The sequence below is a fragment of the Meleagris gallopavo genome, chromosome 1, assembly GCF_905368555.1.
Source record: "Meleagris gallopavo chromosome 1, MGAL_WU_HG_1.1, whole genome shotgun sequence".
In the NCBI taxonomy this organism is placed as follows: Eukaryota; Metazoa; Chordata; class Aves; order Galliformes; family Phasianidae; genus Meleagris; species Meleagris gallopavo.
Genome location: NC_139404.1, coordinates 54,927,484 through 54,946,832, shown reverse-complemented (window position 1 = coordinate 54,946,832; position 19,349 = coordinate 54,927,484). Strand labels below are relative to the sequence as shown.

Below are 19,349 nucleotides of genomic sequence, written 5' to 3'. Positions count from 1 at the left end.
CTACAATTTTCTACTTTTCTAGCCATTTACAGTATTTGAGGTGACAAATCTAAATTCCTACTTGCTACTAAATTTATTGCTCATTTTCTGAAAAAGTGTTAATGCTAATTATGATAGTTATGAGCACCAATAATAATTATAAGTAAAAATAATAAATCCTTATTTATCTTTAAAAGAAGGTCCCACGTTTGCTGATGTTACTTGATAGAGACATTGCTTCATTCGTCTGTTTTCAGTTTTGCTGAGTGAACTTAAAGAAGGCAGCTCAGAGAGCTGCTCCATATGATTGCATATCCAATTTTTTTTATAGATATAACTGTGCTGAAAAAAATCACGTAATACAGCTCAGAAGCAAGAATATACCTCTATTTTGAAAGATGATGCATGCACAGAATCTCATGATATATTTTTCATACCATTTTACTACGGAAAATAAAAAAAAATCAACAAATTTGTATTCTAAATATGTTGAGGGAGATCCTTAAATATGGCTTTAAATCTCTATTTATGTGAGGAAATGATTTTGTATCAGCTTCCCTGAGGTCAAGGGAAAAAATCAGATAGAGCACTGCACTTCTTTTCATCATGAAATGTTTTTTTAGATTATGTTTGTCTTAAGAATGAACTGAAGATCGGTGGTCATTCTGGTTGATTGATGGTAACAAAGATGTTGTGTGAAGAAATATAATAAAAATATGATGTTAAAATCAACTTGGAAGAATTTCAAATGCGAATAAATACCACTATAAATATTCTAATTCTGCAGTGATATATCAAGGAGTAATTAATCCAGGAGAACCAATCTTCATGGCGGGGAATAAGCAGGTTTATAATGAGTATAATCCTCTGGCCATTCCATTTCATTCCCTTCCTCTCTTTTCACACTGAAACGCATTTTCTGCATGCAAAGTGTGTATTTATTTGCTTTTTTTAGATTAAACTAGCTGGTGTCTCATGGCATACTAAGTCTATGCCACATGAGCAAAGAAGGCCAAATTAATCAAGAATATAGGAATTTAACAGCAGAGTTACAAAAGTTTTAGCATGCTTCTGCTATGTCTGAGAATATTATTGAGAATAAAGTTACTTGTACATATGAAGAATTAATTTAGTAACTGTGCCTACTATTGACCGGAACACTTAGACTTTTCCAGGAGACAGAATTTTATATCTCAGCAACTGGCTCTCGATCAGTTTGTAGAATTACTGAAATAACAGAAGCATCATGAAGTCATTTGCTGTGCTTAAAATATATTCTTTATTAGTTTTTTATTACAGATTAGCGCTCTGAATGATAATCTGTGCCTGAATTTGCACAACAGGATCTAGGGATAAAATCCTGATCCAATTGAAATCGGCTGAAATTTTATACTTTTAGTAATGTGAAACTTTGTTGCATTTACAGCTTATTTTAAATGTGGATTCATTGGAATTACAGTGGCAAAGAATGTGGCCCTTTCCATAGAAATGTGTTTCCTTGCAACCTTGCCCAAGTCCAGAATATCAGCAGAGCAGTTTTAAGATGCCAAGAAAGCAGTTTCCAGTATTTTATACATCTAAATGTATTATTTCAAAACTAAAACAAGTTAAAAAATCAGGCTATACAATGTTCCTGTAGCATTTGAAGTATTAAGGTAATTTTCTAACATGGCTGTGAAAGGTAAAAATTTGAGTGCTTTTATAGGGATATAAATACGGACATTTTATATAGTCAAAATGTTTCATTAAAGGTAAGGGCTCCTATAGAGCCAATGGCATGCTGTAATTAATTAATGTAAATGTGGATATGTGACAAAGTACATACTTTAGTTCACAGGTACGTAATTAGTCTGTACTTGATTATTTTGCCTTATAGAGTTTCGACATATATATATATGTTTCAGTGTTACGTGTGTGCTTTTTTTCCCTGGTGGAAAATACAATATATATATATGTGTTAGCTTCTTTGAAGCTACGTTTGGAAACTTTTACAATAAATATCAGTTGCATAATTTGGTTCCAGTCTATACTGTAGACTAATTACAGAATTTATAGTTAATTGTACTTATTAATATATCTTTACACATTACTGATAATTTTGAAGTGGAATTGGATCCCCGCCTTTTATTCTCCATGTGTTTTTATTCCCATATGTTTTACAAGACTAAGGATTAAAACATCATCTTGAAATAATTGTTAGCATAATTTCACTCAACATTTTCTCTCTACTTTTGTGTTTGCACTAAACTGTTACTTCTCTTTCTCTCTCTCCCTTAGTTACAGAATAAGGATTTTTGAATGTATATTGTCATCTAAGGTAAGCTTTCATATGGTACTTGCATATGAAGCTTATGTCTGTTTACACGTCATACAACGTCTGCCTAGTATGGCATGATTTTCATTATGTTTCTTAATGAAAATGGTTTTTGAAATGAGTAGTATGATAGTCTCAATGCCTATAAAACTTGATTTTTTAAATAATTGCTTGTTACAGTAAACCCTGGTAGTACCACCTCTCACTGTTCTCTAACAGTGCATATTTCAGTGGAATTTAACGCAAGCATGACATAGCAGAAATAATAAGCATGAATAAAACACATTTTGCATTTACAGTCAGTTATTTTCACATAGGAATATGCCTCTACATAAATGAAATATTTATTCAGCACTTGATTTCATTTACAAATGAATGATTCTTATCAAAATTTGCACTACGTAAGTTGAAAAGAATGCTAAAAAGCATGTATCTTTTTGTCTGCATTGTGCATCCACCTAAGATCGGGAACAAAGAGTTCTGCAGCAATGCAAGTGTTAAACAAGACAGTTCAGTCTATAATCACTAGAAACTAATAGCACCTTAACTGGATAATCCTTGTGTCAATAAAGGATATCGGTTCTTAAACTGTGCACTCGGGATAAATGTTGTATGTAAGTATCGGGTCGGTTGCACTTAGCTGAAGCATTCGGAGACAGTGATATCTTCACCCTGACAATGTACTTTTGCTTTAAAACTTTTGGTGCGTTCCAGAAAAAGCTGAAAAGGTAAGTGCTGTTATCAGTGAGTGATTTGGCAGCTCGCAGAGAAGAGCATCTAGCAGAACTACACGAGGAAGATCGGTGTTACTTAGCACTTTACCACAAATGCCACCCTTCCCTTGAGTAAGGACAGCCTCCCGTGTTTTAGCAAAATATTTATCTTTTTTCCACTCCACATTCCAAATGAAATTAACAAAAGTAGCCATGCATTTCATTTCTTCTATAGATTTCTATGGCTTTTTTGCAGGTTTTTTTTCCAACAGAATGAGATTTCAGTTCTAATTTGGGTAGCCTGTATTCAATCACTGATACATGGGGTGCCCTGGCTGGTGTGTTACACATTGCACACAACATTTTCCGGGCACTGAAAGAAATATTTTATCTCAGATTCCTAAATTATTCAATCTACTCCAAAAATCTTTTGCCTGTGCTGTTTTGGTGCAACTTATGAAGAGTGGAGCAGCCCTAGCTGTAAGCAGAGCTTTTGTGGAGCAGGCAGCTGAAGGCACAGTGATTTCATATTCTTCACTCAGAACTGAATCCAAAATAATTCCCCAGGACATAAAGGCTTTGACTGTAACCAGATATCTCTGGAGTCTGTATTTCAGTCAGCCCCTCTATCTAAACTCTTGTGGGTTTTTTTTTTCTGTTTGTGTATACACACACATATATATTACACATGCCACACCAGGTGTTACTTTCAAGCAATAAGGTAAATATTTTGCTGAATACTTACAAACCAGTACAAGACCCAACTCTGAAATAATACGAATGTCTCTGCATGTTTTCCACAACTCTTTGGTGCCGGGTGTTTTCTCCGTTTCTCCTTCTGCGCTGACTTCCATCTCCAAGTGCTCCGCATCCAGCCTGATGGAAATCCAGGAGGGTTACTTGCTAATCAGAGAATATTGCATGGGGTGAATGACCGTATATGAGACTTACCAGCAAACAGAAATGCAATTCATCCTGAGCAAGGGAAACGGGAAGTTTTTTCTGTGCAGTGCAGAGATTAAATAATGGTTAATTCTTGTGCTGAACTTCTGAACAGGGATGAATTTTATCCTATCTCAAAATCAAATATATGGTAGGGGCTGACTAAATCTTTGCCACTTGAGGCAGAAATTAATGGCACAAACCTATTCATCGCTCCAGGGATTTTGAACCTGAAAACTGTCTTATCCCTTGCTTGCAGGTGGGCTTTCGTTCTTCAAACTATTAATGGATGGAGTGCCTCCGCATATCATTGATTCATATATGCGCGAAGTACAGGCAGACAAAACTGAGGGGAAGTGAGAGTCCGACCACAGTGCTTCCTGCCACCGCGCTGGGAACGGGCAGCCAGAGTTACAGCATTTTAGTCCTTGCAACAACAGAACAAACGTGTGGCTGGAGATTTTCTTTTTTTCCTTTCTTCTTGTTTTTTTTTTTTTTTTTTCTTTTCTCATTTGTCGCTCTGTTTTCCCTGCCTGCTCTTACTGAAAAGAAAGAATACGCATGGATTGCTTTGGGATTGAAATGAAATGAACTGAAGACAACACACTCTTTGTAATGTTCAGCTTTACTTTCTGTTTGATATTGTGTTTTGATTTTTTTTTTAATGAGGAAAGAGGAGAAGCTGTGTACGAGGAGGCAGTCAGTTTGTACTCGGTGGTACAATGCAAACCTTTCGCAGACTGAAGGTACAAGGATTTGTCAGTAGATGTGCAATAAGACCTTTGGAATACATACCTCTTTGATAATGTATCTTATCCACCTGAGAATTGCTTAACAGAATATGGTTTTACTAGAACGTAATTAATTCATATGTACTTAATGATCACTTAATCTGAACATATCTTCCTTTAGAAGTTTTGATTTCCTAAATCCAACTCATCGGTCTCTCAACTGAACTGAAATTGTTTTATTTAATGTACAATAAATATGAAGTGTTTAAGATCTAACAAGTTGTTGTTTACTATTTTTTTCTCATCTCACCATATTTCATATTTAATTGATGCATACTGCAGAGCAGGAACTTGAGCACACAGCACCAATGGGTCAGTCTCCTGAGCCACTGAACTCACCCTTTAACATACCTAACACTGCGTGCAAATGAGAGAGATGCTATCAGATACGTGCAGTTTCATATCTGTGTGTTTTCAATATTTAAAATATTATAAATTCCATCGGTAACAGCTTTGATCAGTTTGGACCAGTCACTTTTCTGAGCAAGTCACGCAGTCTTTACAAGTATAAAAGGAATAGAGTTACAGCATATCATTTGTGAGGTTATGGTGCAAGGCCAAAACGCCATAGCTAAGCTAAAATTGCTACATTAATTCTCCAGCTCTACGGTCATTACCCTCCAAGAGAACTGGATACCAGCAGTATTTCAGAAGTCTGATCATCTGTAAGGCACTGGCAAACTCTGACGCATGTGAGACAGAAGGTCACATGCAATTTGACCAGCTTGCCAATTCCCTATCACCTTCTCATTTATTTACCTGCCTGTTCTCACTCCAGCTGTGGAGATAAGATAGGTTGTGTGCTTACTGACTACTGATCAATCCTCAGTTATGGTTTGTGAAGAATCCACTAAAACCAGTAGTACCATTGTGTACACTGATGTCAGCACATTTCCAAACACCTAGCAGTTAGTAATTATGCATAAATAAATGAATTTGTTACTATGCATCTCCACTGCTGGTGAATTTGTGTTTGAATTACCACTTCTTTCACTTAGGGATCTGAATGTCTTTTCCCACTCTTTTTTTTTTTTTTTTCCTGTAAATTTTATTCACTCTAAGTTCCCTTTTCTTCCTTTTCTCCTTCCTATCACTTTCCTTTGTCCTCCCTCTGTGCAAGGAAGCAGTTCTCTATTTCCAATGATTTTGGACACTCCCATACAGCTTTTCAACCTGCTCCTCTCAAAACCATATCCCTCTTTTCTATTCACACCTACACATCAAGGAAGGCAACGTGAGTATTAGGAAGAAAATTCCACACGTGGTTATTTATTTACCTTCATTCTGTATCTCACCAGTCAACTGGGTTTTCCTTCATCTGTTTTGATGCCTATAAGGCACTGGGAGAATATATGCCACATAGCTCTAATCTCATCCTTCCTTTGAAATAATATGAGTCTAATTGGATATATTATGGTCAGCACCAAAGCTATAGCTACAGTGAGGTTGTGCTTTTCACTAAACAAAGGAATACATGCATAGCCAGTTTACAGTTCATTTATTTGCCTCCTCTGCCTTAACATATCACACACAATAACCTGGTGGCCAGCTACAAACCTCAGCTTCCACTGGGACTCCGCTGATGGAATTAGCTTCTCTAATTTGTGCCAGACAGCAACTGTGCTGGCAGACAAGCTGAACTAAGCTACTTTTCACTGGATGAACACTAAGTGTGATGTTCACATGGCCTTAATTCCTTCTGAGTTGCATTGCCTGACATTTACCATTGCGTGAGATGCACCATGACAGCAAGAAATAATGGGTATCTGGCCATAGCTGGAATTTAGATGAGTGAGTATTAGTGTGCTGTAAGTTCATACTTTCATTAGTGAAGCTGACCAGTCAAGTCTCTGGATTAAGGATTACTTGAATATGACTTTAAGAGGAATTACAGTATTGAGTGGGATAGAATAGGAAATTCTCACAGGTTGCAGAACCTTCAATACAGAATAAATTTTTGATTTATGATGTGTCACCTGATGGAATTCTCCAAGGATGGAGAATTCAACAGATGAAGGGAAGTGACAAAAAAGATTGATTTTGAAATCTGAAGTTAATACTAGCTTATGAGAAGGGAATATAGCAAAAACTACAGGCAAAATGACCAAGAGAGAATAGAAGCAGCAGGAGAATATCATGCTGCAGAAGACATGGCCCAGTGATACCAAGAGGAAATTTCTCCCAGGTAGGCTCACATGGGATTTACAGGAAATCACTGACCATAAAAGAGACCTAGGAGTAAAGAGCAGCAAATAAAACCTGGTCATGTGATAGAGAGTAACAGCAAAATACAGGAGCTCCAGGAGAAGTAAAATTGGCAGTAATTTTAAAGCTTATGGCTGTGTTCCCTGAAGTTTAATTATATGTGAAACTAGTTTAGTCTTCAGCTATTTATCTGTTTGCTATTCGCACTCACCATCAACTATTTGGTGTTCAGGTTACAGTTCAGATCTTCTTCAGTAGCACAACTTATAAGGATTCTCTTTTTCACTTACTTTCAAGAAGTTGGTAGAAATTTCCTACTTCTGAAAACTCTCCTTTGATGTTCAGCTTGACTGAAATAGGACAAGGAAAGTTAGTACTTGGAATAAGAAGGCTGATCCATATGTGTACATACACACACACATACACAAAGGAAGACGAATCAAAGTTAATACAAATATATGGTACTTATTTTTAAAGAAGCCAGAAGAAAATATTTTGCCCTGCTGGCTTCTTTTGGCTTGCTCTTCGTGAAAGGGCACACTTGAAGTGCAAATGTTTCTGTTACATAAATAAGTAACTTGTCTTAAACAGCTATCTGTAGAGCTTCATATACGCATTGTAGACTGTCGTTTGCATGGAAAGCTCATAGCCAGTTTTCCTCACTGACAATAATGACACAAATAAAGAAAGTGGGAGAAAAACAGTGCTTGAATCAAGATATCATGGAATCAAAGAATTGTAAGAACTGGAAGGGTATTCTAGACATCACGACCCCTGCCAAAGCACATTATCTAGAGTAAGATCCACAGGAAAGCATTCAGGCAGATTTTGAATATCTCCAGAGAAGGAGACTCCACAACCTCTCTGGGCAACCTGTTCCACTGCTCTGTCACTCTCACAGTAAAAGAAGTTCTTACTTGTATTTGTATGGAACATTCTGTGCTCCAGTTTGTACCTGCTGCCTCTTGTACTATTGCTGTATGTTACCAAAAAGAGTCTGCCCTCATTGACTTGATTTCCACAACCATAAATGTTTATAAACACTGATAAGACCCCTCTCAGCCTTCTCTTCCCCAGGTTGAACAGTCCCAGGTCTCAGCCTGACCTTGTAAGGGAGATGCTCCAGGCCCCTCATCATCTCCCTCCGCTGGACTGTCTCTAGAAGTTCCCTGTCTTTCTTGAACTGAGGAGCCCAGTATTTCAGATGTGGCCTCAGTAGGGAAGAGTACATTCGGAAATCCAGACTGAGAGTCAGATTTTCTTTTTAAATATCCCTTTAAAAAAAAAGCACATCTATAAGTTTCCTGTACTTTGTTTACAGGGAAAAACGTAGTATAGCTAACTTAACTTTAACAGAGCATTGAAAATGACACTTATTTGAATGCCTTTTGTTGTATTTTGAGATTCTGGAGCAAAAGGCATTCTATTTTAAGCACAGAATACTTATGGTCACTGGGTTCACGGCGTGCTTTCCTGACTGACAAGTAAAGCTGCTGCTTTGCTGAAGCAGACAGCAGAAAGTAAAATCATATCCTGAATACTGAGGAAGTTCTGGAAACCTGAACACATTCAACTTTGATTTCTACCTTCTCTCGTTCTATCTTTTGTTGCTGAACATTTTTCAAAGTATATTAAAATAAACAAGCAAACCAAAAAAACAAACAAACATGCAAAGTCCCTTTTCAGGTTCAGTAACAAATTCATCTACTCAGTCCCTATCTTTTTTATGATAAATAAATAATAATAATTTAAAAAAAACAACAAATGGATGCAGTGGTGATTCGCTTACAACTCTTCCAAAAACTGTTTTTCTCCTTTTCCTCTTGGCATTGAAAAGAGCTTGAGCGATCTCTCTAAATACCAATACCCTTATGCTCCTTGACAACAGTAATGCTCAAGGAATTCAAAGCAGCAGTTTCACCTTTTTTCAAGACCAGTGATTCCAATGTCCTGGGGATCTGGCAGGCATTGAATATAAGTATTGTGTATGCTTTTGCCCTTCTCTGCTTGGCTGCCATTGAATCTTTACTTTGTTATTGTATTATCCCTCCATTTGCTTATGGTTCCTTTCTTTTCTGTTCCAGCCCTAATCCCCAATCACTGTCTCTCACTGTATTTACATAAGGTACACTCATCTGTTTCCTTCATTGCAGGGCAGCTAAGGTAGGTAACCTTTAAATGTCCTTTCTAACTGAAATGATTCTAAGATCATTTTGTGTATGTCAAGCACTCCTGACATTTGCCGTAGAAAAACGTGCTCAAAAACTTACTGGCTTCATCAAAGAAAGGGAACTGGCTTACACTGAGTAACAGGAAACTGCTCCGTATCAGAAGACTGTTGTGACCAGCCAAAAGGCCACAGCCTCTGGCCCCCAGTGGATTAATTTGCACTTGGATTGGGGCAATACCAGATACGTGTACCCACTGGGAGACATACTTAACAGCAGCCCTGAGGAGAAGAACATGGGGGTCGAGATAGACAAGAAGCTGGACATGAGCCAGCAGCATGTGCTTGCAGCCCAGAAGGCCAACTGTGTTCTGGGCTAAATTAGCAGAGGGATGGCAGCAGGGAGGAGGTGATTGACCCCATCTGCTCTGCCCTTGTGAGGCCTCATCTGAAGTACTGCGTCCAGGCCTGGAGCCCCCAGCACAAGGACACAGAACTGTTGGAGCGGGTCCAGAGGAGGACCATGAGGACGCTCAGAGGGCTGGAGCACATCTCCTATGAAGACAGGCTGAGAGATCTGGGCTCGTTCAGCCTGGAGAAGGCTGTAGAGAGACCTCATTGTGGCCTTTTCATCACTTAAAGGCAGCTTATAAATAGGAGGCAGACCGGCTTTTAATACGGTTTGATAGTGACAGTACCAGCAGGAACAGTTTTAAACTGAAATAAGGGAGATACAGGTTAGATGTCAGGAGGAAGATTTGTCTCAAGGGGCGGTGAGGCACTGGCACAGGAGCTGCCCAGAGAAGCTATGGGTGCCCCATCCCCGTAAGCGCTCAAGGCCAAGTTGGCTGTGGAGCCTGACCTAGGCCAAGGAGGCCGAAGATATCCTGGGCACGCAGCCTTTGGATACCCCACAGCCACGGGGCCCGACACTCCGCAGGCCGGTGAGACCGCTCAGCCCACGGCGCCGTGCTCGCTGGCTCGGGAAATGGCGCCGGGCGGGCAGCACCGCGATCCCGTCTGAGGAGACGGCCGACCCAGCGGAAGAGAACGAAAGGACTCAGACAAACCGAGGAGGTGCGGCGGGGGCGGCAGTTTCCTCGAAGAGAGGCGGCCGCGGGGCGTCGGCCTCTTCCGCCGCTGCCTCAGCCCCGCCCCGAGCGGCGGTGGCGGCCGCCTGAGCCCGGTGCCTCGCGGCCCATCCGGAATGGCCGCCCCGTGGGTTCTGCCCGCGCCCCTCAGCCCGGCGCAGCTGAAGCGCCTGGAGCAGCACCGCTACAGCGCGGCCGGACGCTCGCTGCTGGAGCCCTGGCTGCAGCCTTACTGGGGCTGGCTGGTGGAGCGGCTCCCGCCGTGGTTGGCCCCCAACGCCATCACCCTCGGCGGCCTCTTGCTGAACTGCCTCACGGCGCTGCCGCTCATCGCCTCCTGCCCCACCGCCACCGAGCAGGTACCGCCCTGCGGGACGCGGCTTCCCCCGGTCCCCGCCGGCACGGAGTGCCCGGAGAGCCGGGCCTGTGTCCGCGGAGGGCGCGGTGGGTTTGCCCTGAAACTGGGGCGGTGTGCGGGTTGCACCTAAAAGTTTCCCAGGACGGAATTTTCGTGGTAGTTGAAGTGGGGAATATCAGGAGAAAGTCCCTCTGTGTGAGGGGCTTTGTGTCCTGAAGGGTGGCTGTTCTGTAGTTCCGATAGGCTTAAATCTTAATGGCAGAGACAGGGGTTGGCAGTTGGGTTGTTTATACATACATATATATATATATATATATATTTATATATATATATATATATATATATATATATGTATAAAACTTGGATATGCTTCCATGAGCATTCTTGTTGACAGAAGCATCCTTATTTGTCCCTAATTGCTTTGCCATTCATGCCAGCAGTAGTGCTTGCAGCAGTCAGATCAAGAAACTGATACAGGTCAAACTAACTCATTTTGGCCTAACCCTTTTGGCTTCCTTGGGATGCAGCTGCAGGCAGTAAGGAGAAAGGAGAGAGAGGAGAGTAAATGGCTGGAAACTGCAGGTTTCTAGGCCTGGGGCCCCCAGCAGAAGAAAGATATGGAGCTGCTGGAGCAAGTCCAGAAGAGAGCCATGAGGATGATCAGAGGACTGGAGCAGCTCTCCTATGAAGACAGGCTGGGGAAATTGAGATTGTTTAGCTTGGAGAAGAGGTGGTTGCAGGGAGACCTCACAGTGGCTTTCCAGTACTTGAAGGGAGCTTATCAACAGGGGGGGAATCAACTTTTCACATGGTCTAATAAGCATAGGACAAGGGGAAATGGCTTTAAACTAAAAGAAGGGAGATTTTAGGTTAGATGTCAGGGGAAATTTTTCATTCGGAGGGTGGTGAAGCACTGGCACAGATGCCCAGAGAAATTCTGGTGTCCCATTCCTGGAGGCGCTCAGGGCCAGGTTGGATGGGACCCTGGGCAGCCTGAGCTGCTGGGAGGCAGCCCTGCCCATGGCAAGGCGTTGGAATTGGTGGGCTTTAAGGTCATTTCCAACCCACGCCAGTTTTGATTCTGTGATTCTAATGGCTGTAGAGCTGCTACCATCAGCTTACTGTTGTGATGTAGGTATCAGTTCTGTGCCAGCTGCGTGTCATGGTGTTCATTCTACTTTTCTTTTTTTGTCATGAACGTAATGATAAAGCAAGTACATTTTAAGTTATTTTTTGCTTTGAGGACTCATACAAAAATGTTATGTTGCAGACATTCAGATAATTACTTCTTCCAGGAAAGCTCAGGTTGAGTTTTAGGAACATTTATGATTGTCACAGAGCTTGATTTCTATGAGAACATACAGTCTGGACCAAACTTTCCCATTTAGACATCAGTATATCAATTACAAGTGTGTAGCATAAAAGTGTACTCCTCCTATTGCATTGTTCTTTGAGCAGAGACAAAACTTCAGTTGCCTCTGCTCTGTGAGCATGCCCTGGCTTTTGCTGCTCCCTTCACCATCATTATCTTTCTTATGCTCTTCTTCAGCCTTTCTCAACTGAAGATGGTGACTGGATGGCTTTCTAAAAAATAACCTAAACCTGCTGCAACGATACCAAGTGTTATATGCACTACTGTAACATCTGCTTTGTGCTTTTAGTGTGCAGCCTGGAAGGGCTGGGGGAAGGTGGAACTGAAAGTTGTGTTAAAGATGGGCGTAGCACAAGCAGAAGTAGTAGTATGGTGCTTGTAAACGTTGCCTCGCTGTGCTAGTGAGCCTCTCCCTCCATCCATGAAGAAACCATTCTTAATAGTCCTGTTGAGAACACTGAAGCACACAGCACACAATTAGGTGTTAAGTGGCAAAACCAAGCCCATGGATGGCAGCTCCTTCATACCTGGTAAAACCCAGGTCCATCTGGCTCAGAGCTCCGTGAGAGCCCCTGGTGGCAGATGCTGAGAGTAGAGTGCTCTGCCCTGGTGTGTGCATCCCAGAGACTGGAGCAGGGAATTCCTAGTAGGGATTCTACTGAGATACCTGTTAGAACAACTGGTGGATCAACTTCCCCTCGATTTTGCCTTTTAAATTCTTCGTTTTGAATGCTTTCAGCTTCTATTATGTCCTGTTGCAGTGAATTCCACAATTTAATAATGCTTTCCTTGCCCCACACAATGCAGTTGATGTCTGAAACCATACAACGCTCCCTTGTCCTCTTACTGTGTAGTAGCTATTTCCTTATACACTGTATTTGGCATCTTCATCAGCACCATTAGCTACTAAATGCCAATTTGCTGCTGACCAGAACAGCATGTTTTGGCTTTATAAATGCTGCCTGCTTGAGCAATGCCTCCCTGTGTAGAAGGAATATGACTTGTATCACTGTCTTATATAAATGCACCCTTCACCATAAGCCTCTTTATCTCTGAGTCACAGCAGACCACACCCCACAAGCACTGCAGTAGCTAAAATCGACACGTGTGGATTTTCACAGTGTCTGTCCCATTTCCTTCTGTTTGAGAACAGGACAGCCACCTACAGAAATAAAACACATTACACTGGCTGGGGTGGGGGGACACTGCCTGCACATTTCATGCCCTGTACAGAGTTGATGCATCTTCTTTACTATGATTGAAGACTCTTTTCTTTCTTCCTTTCTCTTAGAATCATAAAGTTGTTTGAGCTGGAAGAGACCTTTAAAGGCCATGTAGTCCAACACCCCTGCAATGAACAGGGATACCCACAATTGGATCGGGTGCTGTGAGCCCCTCCAGCCTGACCTTGAGTGTCTCCAGGGATGGGGCATATGCCACCTCTCTTTCCTTATGTCCAGTCTAAATCTCCCCTCTTTTAGTTGGAAATAATTTCCCCTTGTCCTATCACAGCAGATCCCATTAAGGAGTCTGTCCCCTTCTTTCTTTCAGCTCCCCTTTAGAAACTGAAAGACTGCTCTCAGGTCTCTCTGGAGCCCTGAACAGCCCCAGCTCTTGCAGACTGTCCATACAGGGAGGTGTTCCATCCCTTGGGTCATTTTTGTGGCCCTCCTCTGGATGTGCTCCAATGGCTCCATGTCTCTCCTGTACTGAGGGCTGCACAACTGATGCAATACTCGAGGTGAGATCTCACCAGTGCAGAATAAAGGGGCAGGATCACCTCCCTCACCCTTCTGGCTATGCTTCTTTTAATGCAGCCCAGGATATAGTTGGCTTTCTAGACTGCAAGGACACATTGCTGGCTCGTGCCCAGCTTGCCATCCACCAGTACTTCCAAGTCCTTTTCAGCAGGGCTGTGCTCCATTCTTACATCCCCCTACTTGTACTGATAATAAGTGTTGCCACAACCTTGCAATTGGATTTGTTGAACCTCATGAGGTTCTCAGGGGCCTTGAGCCTGTCTAGGTCTCTAGGATGGCATCTCATTCCTTGGGTGTGTTGACCAATTATAGCTGTTATACTGTAATTCTGGAGGTAATGCTTTCTGGCGGAAGCAAGATCACCCTTTAACCCACTTTTTGCCTCCTTAGCAGATTTATTCTCCTACGTTCTCCTCTTGAAAGGAAGAACTAAAGATGACAATCATTGCTGACCATCTCCTGGGTTTCAGTGTATCATAGCACAGCTGGGTTTCCTAGATATGACAAAAAGTGACTGTGCTATTGAAGTGTGAGATCAGTGAGGTGGGTGATCTGACAATAATCATAGAATATTTATTAAATGAAATTTAATATTTATTAAATGAAATGAAATGCTGACCTACAGTATGAACACTGTGCTACTGGAGTGTAGAAGGAGCACACTTTAGATGAGGACTGCCATTTATCCCCACCATGTGGTAGTGGACAGTTTTTCTTGCTAAAAGGAGCACTCCGTGCAAGCCAACTTCTCTGAAGGAGTTGCAATTACTCCATTAGCACAGGGTTTTCATACTAACAGCAGCTCTTTCTTTGTTTTGAACTTAAATCTATTTAAAAAGTCCTGTAGTAGCTGTAGCAGGATCTAAGCAAAGAATGGCCAAAACTGATTAGAGTGGATTTCATCCACTGGTAAAGATTTGTCCTGCATGCTCTTGGCTTCTGTTCTGATTTGTTTGTGTTCTTTCATGGCATTTCTTCCCATTGTCTGTAATTTTCCAGAGGACACTGCAAACAGAGAAGGGCAGCTGTGCAACCTCGTCTAGGGAGCCTGCTTAGGTGAGGGGATTGGACTAGATGATCTCCAGAGATCCCTTCCAGCCCCTACAGTTCTGTGAAAGGCTGGAAGGGAAAGATTATGGATTTGCAGTTTGTGGGAGAGAGAATAAAGCAGCAGGTAGGCAGGTGCATTTGGTGTGAGCTGAGAGGTTTGCGGCCATGAAGAGCAACCCTGGCCCAGCAGATAGGAGGTGTGAAGCACTGAGCAGGGCATGCAGCACCCATGAAGTGAGGAACAGAGTGCTCCACTGAACAGCAAAATGTGCTGTTGGATGTGAAAGAAGATGGTGAAGGTTTGGGAAACACTCGCAGAGGGGGATGAAGGCTCTTTCAAATAATCATAGATTCATTAAGACTTGGAAAGACCTCAAAGATCACCCAGTCCAACCACCATCCCATCCCCACCATGCCCACTGACCACGTCCCTCAGTGCCACATCCACACGGTTTTGAAACACCTCCAGGACGGTGACTGCACCACCTCCCTGGACAGCCTGTGCCACTGCAACACCACTCTCTGAGAAGAAATGTTTCCTAATATCCAACCTGAGAGAGCTCAATGAGTAGAGGAAGATGCTGGAGCAATGCAAGGAGTCTGTGCTGTGCAGAAAGTGCACTAGGGATGTGTTATGGTTATTCTTTTTTCTGCCCCGTTGTAATGCAGGTTTGAACAGCCCGCTTCCTTCTGCTGCTGTTAGTACAATTGTACTAAAAGCTTCATGCTGAGCACAAGTGAGGGAAATTCTCCAGTTCTGGGGGGAAAGGGAGGAAGTCCAGTGACCTTTTGTGCATCTCTGCCAGAAAGGGGCACTATAGGCTAGAACTAGTGCTATGGGAATTGAGGGAATTACATTATGGCTAAAAGTAGTGAGTAATGAGGAGATGTGGGTGAATATTTAAATGTTGCAGTTTTTGGGCTGTTGTACTCGGTGGGTTTGAACTTTGCTTGAAATAAGTGGTAAGGGATCTTCTCAGGATATCCACTCTCCTGCAGCTCTTCTGCGGTCAGCCATCACAGGGACACAAAACAAGGGCTGCTGTTGGACCTGTGCTGCTTCTTGAAGGCAAGGCGTGCCATGCAGTCCTGCCCAATGCTATGTCTGCATTCTCTTGGCATCTTCAAACCCTGGGTTCAGCATGTAACCTGACCTTTACCAAATCTGCAGTTGATGAGACCCTATATAATCTTTCAGACTTCTTTTGAATTCAAGTAGAGAAGCCTTTTTTGTTTGTTTGTTTGTTTTTTCTTCATTGGGGTTTGTATTGTATTCTTGCTCTGTTAGAATAGCATATGTTCCTAGCCAAATAATGCGTTTGCTTGGACAGGATATAACTTTGGGCTGAGATAATAAACACCTCATCAGTGAAAAGCTGATGATTACTGGGAGCCTCCTGACCTTTCAACTGAGTCCCTCAGCCGTGTCAGCATTCTCAAATGCTCCCACTTCTTTAATTTGCAGACTGCTTGGGTGCAACGTGGGAAGCGGCTGGGGACTTCCCTGGATGGAGAGCCAGGCATTTGAGGAGGCTGGTGAGGAGATGGCAGCTTTAGCTATAAGGGACTCATCCCTTACAGGTGTTAATGGACACAGATGATCGTCACTGCCAGGAGAACAAAAACTCTTCCCCCCTCTTTGCAGTGGGGTGAAGAGGATGGTTCTAGTTTCGGAGCCTGGGAGGCGTTGTTGCTCTGATCTGTGTCAGCTGGAGCTCTAAGGCAAGCAGACGTATCAGCACTCTTGATGCTATGCCTGTACTATAGCTTGGAAATAGTCAAAAGCCACTGTAGTGCCAAAACACCTAATAAAATGGTCTGACTTGAAGTTAATTTGCTTCTTTGAGTAAGGTAGGCAGAGATGATGTTACTATGAACAAGAATTCTTGTATATTATATTGTGGAGTTTTAGGGCAGGAGGGAGGAATGTGGCTAGTGTATTGAGCACTGGGTACAGTCTGCTTTTCTCCATGATACGAAGAACCCCATGACTTCAACAAGCTAACTAAGATCAGTCTGTTTCAATTATAGGTAGAATATTGCAAAAGGAGAGGAGCCTAATGGAGCCTGGGCAGCATTGCCAGGTGTGACCTGGTCACTTGCCTCAATCTTGAGATTACACTCATCAGTACATCTAATGCTATCTTCACGTAACTTGTAAAAGTGTGTGGAGGCACATCATAAAACCCTGCAAACTACCTTAGTGGTATTTCAAAGGAATATTGGTGATAAAATTGGGAATATCTGCACAGTTATTACAGGATAGGAATGAAACTCTCAGTTTCTCTTAGCTTTCTGCTCATAATGCTTCCTTTATAAATCTCTGCTGGGAGCTGGCTCGTTTGAGACTATCTCATATCGTCCACAAAGCAAAGTGATCCTGTAAAAGCCCCTGTAGCTGCTGCAGTACCTTTCATCTTTGAATTATATCACAAGTAAAATGATCTTAGCTTCATTGGGATCCTTGCTGTGCTCTCACCCCTTGAAATTGCTAATCTGTGGCCGAGAACCCTCTGAAAGGGGCAAGGGCAGGAGTGGGGGGTGCTAGGCATCTGCTGCTGCCCAGTGCAGAGTGGCACTGGGTAAGCCTGCACCAGTGAAAGCCTTGAGCTTTTTCCCCTTCCCCACAACTCTTTCAGACTCAGCCACTGCAGCAGTAGGCTCCTCTTGTTGCTGACAGCTCTGCCTTTCCTCCTTCATCAGAGGAGCAAAAGTTTTTCAAGCATTACATAAGAATTCAGACTCATTTAGCCCTATTCCACAAAACAAAATAGCTTCTAGTTGAGCTGTGCTGACAAGGGAGAAGAAATCTATGCAACTCAACTAATTCCACTGGTAACTGTCAAATGTGTATTGCTGTCATCAGCACAAAAAAACGTGACAGCCTTTGATACAGGAGAAAGTCTCCAGTAAAAAGCTATTGCTGTTTTCAGGCTTAGAACTGAACCTCTTCTAAACACAAGATGTGTTCTATGATCAGTGTAATTTGGGCATAACTTTAACTGAAGCCATGGAACATGGGTCTTATCACTGCCTTCTGTCCCTCCCAAGAAGCTGACTGAAATTATCATTTTTGACTTCTCTCCAACAGTAACACTAGGTCCATCTGAGCATGGACAAAGTCACTTCGGTGAGAAATTTGATCAATTGTCTAAATCTAATTAATAGCCTTTGCTTTCTGAAATATGCATAATCATGTTGGTCTACTTGCACTACAAGAGAGGAGTTGCAGTAAGAGTCAAGCCACAGCAGCAACCTCCTATCTGCAGATGGAAAAGAAATAAGCTTTGTGACTGCCTATGGCTGTTTGCTTACTAAAATCTGCAAACTGTGTTTCCACCATTGATACCTGACTTCGGTGCTCTCATGAACAGCACTTTTGAATGTTAAGGATACCGCTGGATTTTACTGAAGCAAAATGTAACCTGTACCTCATTCAAGAAGTTTCAGAAGTAATTTTTAGTAAGAAGGAATTCCTTTACGAGGACATACTGACTTTGTGTATGAAAACGGTGCTTCTGAAAGCTACTTTGTGTAGGACAGCTCCTTCAAACCTAAGAGTGGTGTTAATACATCTGATCCACAGCTTGTTTTGAAACTGAGAGTCAGTGTTAAGTAGAGAGTTGCTCTGTCAAGTTTAGTGAATGGTTTAATTTCTTTAATCCAATTTCCAAAATGCATGTATGGCCAGTTTTTCTGTGTTGGAAAAAAAACCTCTTTCCAGAAGAATTGATGTCTCTATTTAGTGATGTGTTTTAGTACCTGTATGTTGTAAATCTGAGCAAATGATTTAAGTGTCTAATATTTAAGCTGCTGAGGATGTACCTAAGTGCCTTCATACTACTTTCTTCTTTTTTAAGATTAATTTTTTCAAACTTTTTTTTTCAGCACAAATAATACAATGTATTGTATACAGAATGTAGCGTAGTTCTGTGCTGCACAGTATTTTACCTTTTATTAAATAGATTATTGGCTGAGAAATTGGGAACCACCTAGTGACCTTTTATGTGAATCTCTTTCAGGCACCTTTTTGGGCATACCTCCTGGGTGCACTAGGACTTTTTATCTACCAGTCTCTGGATGCCATTGATGGGAAGCAAGCCAGAAGAACAAACAGTAGCTCTCCTCTAGGAGAGCTCTTTGATCATGGTTGCGACTCAATTTCTACAGGTAGCCTTAACCTACTGTTACACATCCTAGTTGTAAAAATAAGTTAGCTGTTTTCAAGAGGAGCTGATTAATCACACATTGGTTGACATTGGAAGGAACCTCTGGAGATTGTCTGGTTCAGGCCCATGCTCAGGACAGCTTGTTCCCTTCTCCACCATCAACCATCACCCAGTCACTGCAGCCAGGGCTGCCCTCGACATTTGCATCCCTGATCAGGGAGGGTATTTCAGAAGCACTTTTAGCAGGTGTTGGGTAATACACAGTCTGCACTTACTTGTACATCTTCATGCACTTTGAACTCAATAATGAACAACATATTCAGTGAGAGCATTGCTAGAGATTATATTATGCATAGCTCATGTTTTCCAGTAAGGTACAATTGATAAATAGGATTTATGTGCCTATAAGGCTGATGCTGGAACATGTAGCTAAGGGTT

At 42.0% G+C, this 19,349-nt stretch overlaps 2 protein-coding genes across 7 annotated transcripts in view; both read left to right on the top strand.

Moving 5' to 3' along the window:
* MYBPC1 (myosin binding protein C1) overlaps positions 1-5,007 on the top strand; it is a 46,195-nt gene extending 41,188 nt beyond the window's left edge. For 3 of the 4 annotated variants that reach the window (XM_085228243.1, XM_085228233.1, XM_085228227.1), the window contains 2 exons: positions 2,257-2,296; positions 4,208-5,007. In XM_085228243.1, the coding sequence (XP_085084369.1) occupies positions 2,257-2,267 (11 nt within the window). In that variant the 3' untranslated portion in view covers positions 2,268-2,296; positions 4,208-5,007. The remainder of the gene's footprint in view (positions 1-2,256; positions 2,297-4,207) is intronic. The other variant, XM_085228249.1, reaches the window with a different exon arrangement.
* A 5,220-nt stretch (positions 5,008-10,227) lies between these two features.
* The window catches only part of CHPT1 (choline phosphotransferase 1), a 20,148-nt gene continuing 11,026 nt past the window's right edge, over positions 10,228-19,349 (top strand). For 2 of the 3 annotated variants that reach the window (XM_085228262.1, XM_085228267.1), the window contains exons 1-2: positions 10,228-10,561; positions 18,765-18,912. In XM_085228262.1, the coding sequence (XP_085084388.1) occupies positions 10,319-10,561; positions 18,765-18,912 (391 nt within the window). In that variant the 5' untranslated portion in view covers positions 10,228-10,318. The remainder of the gene's footprint in view (positions 10,562-18,764; positions 18,913-19,349) is intronic. The other variant, XM_085228276.1, reaches the window with a different exon arrangement.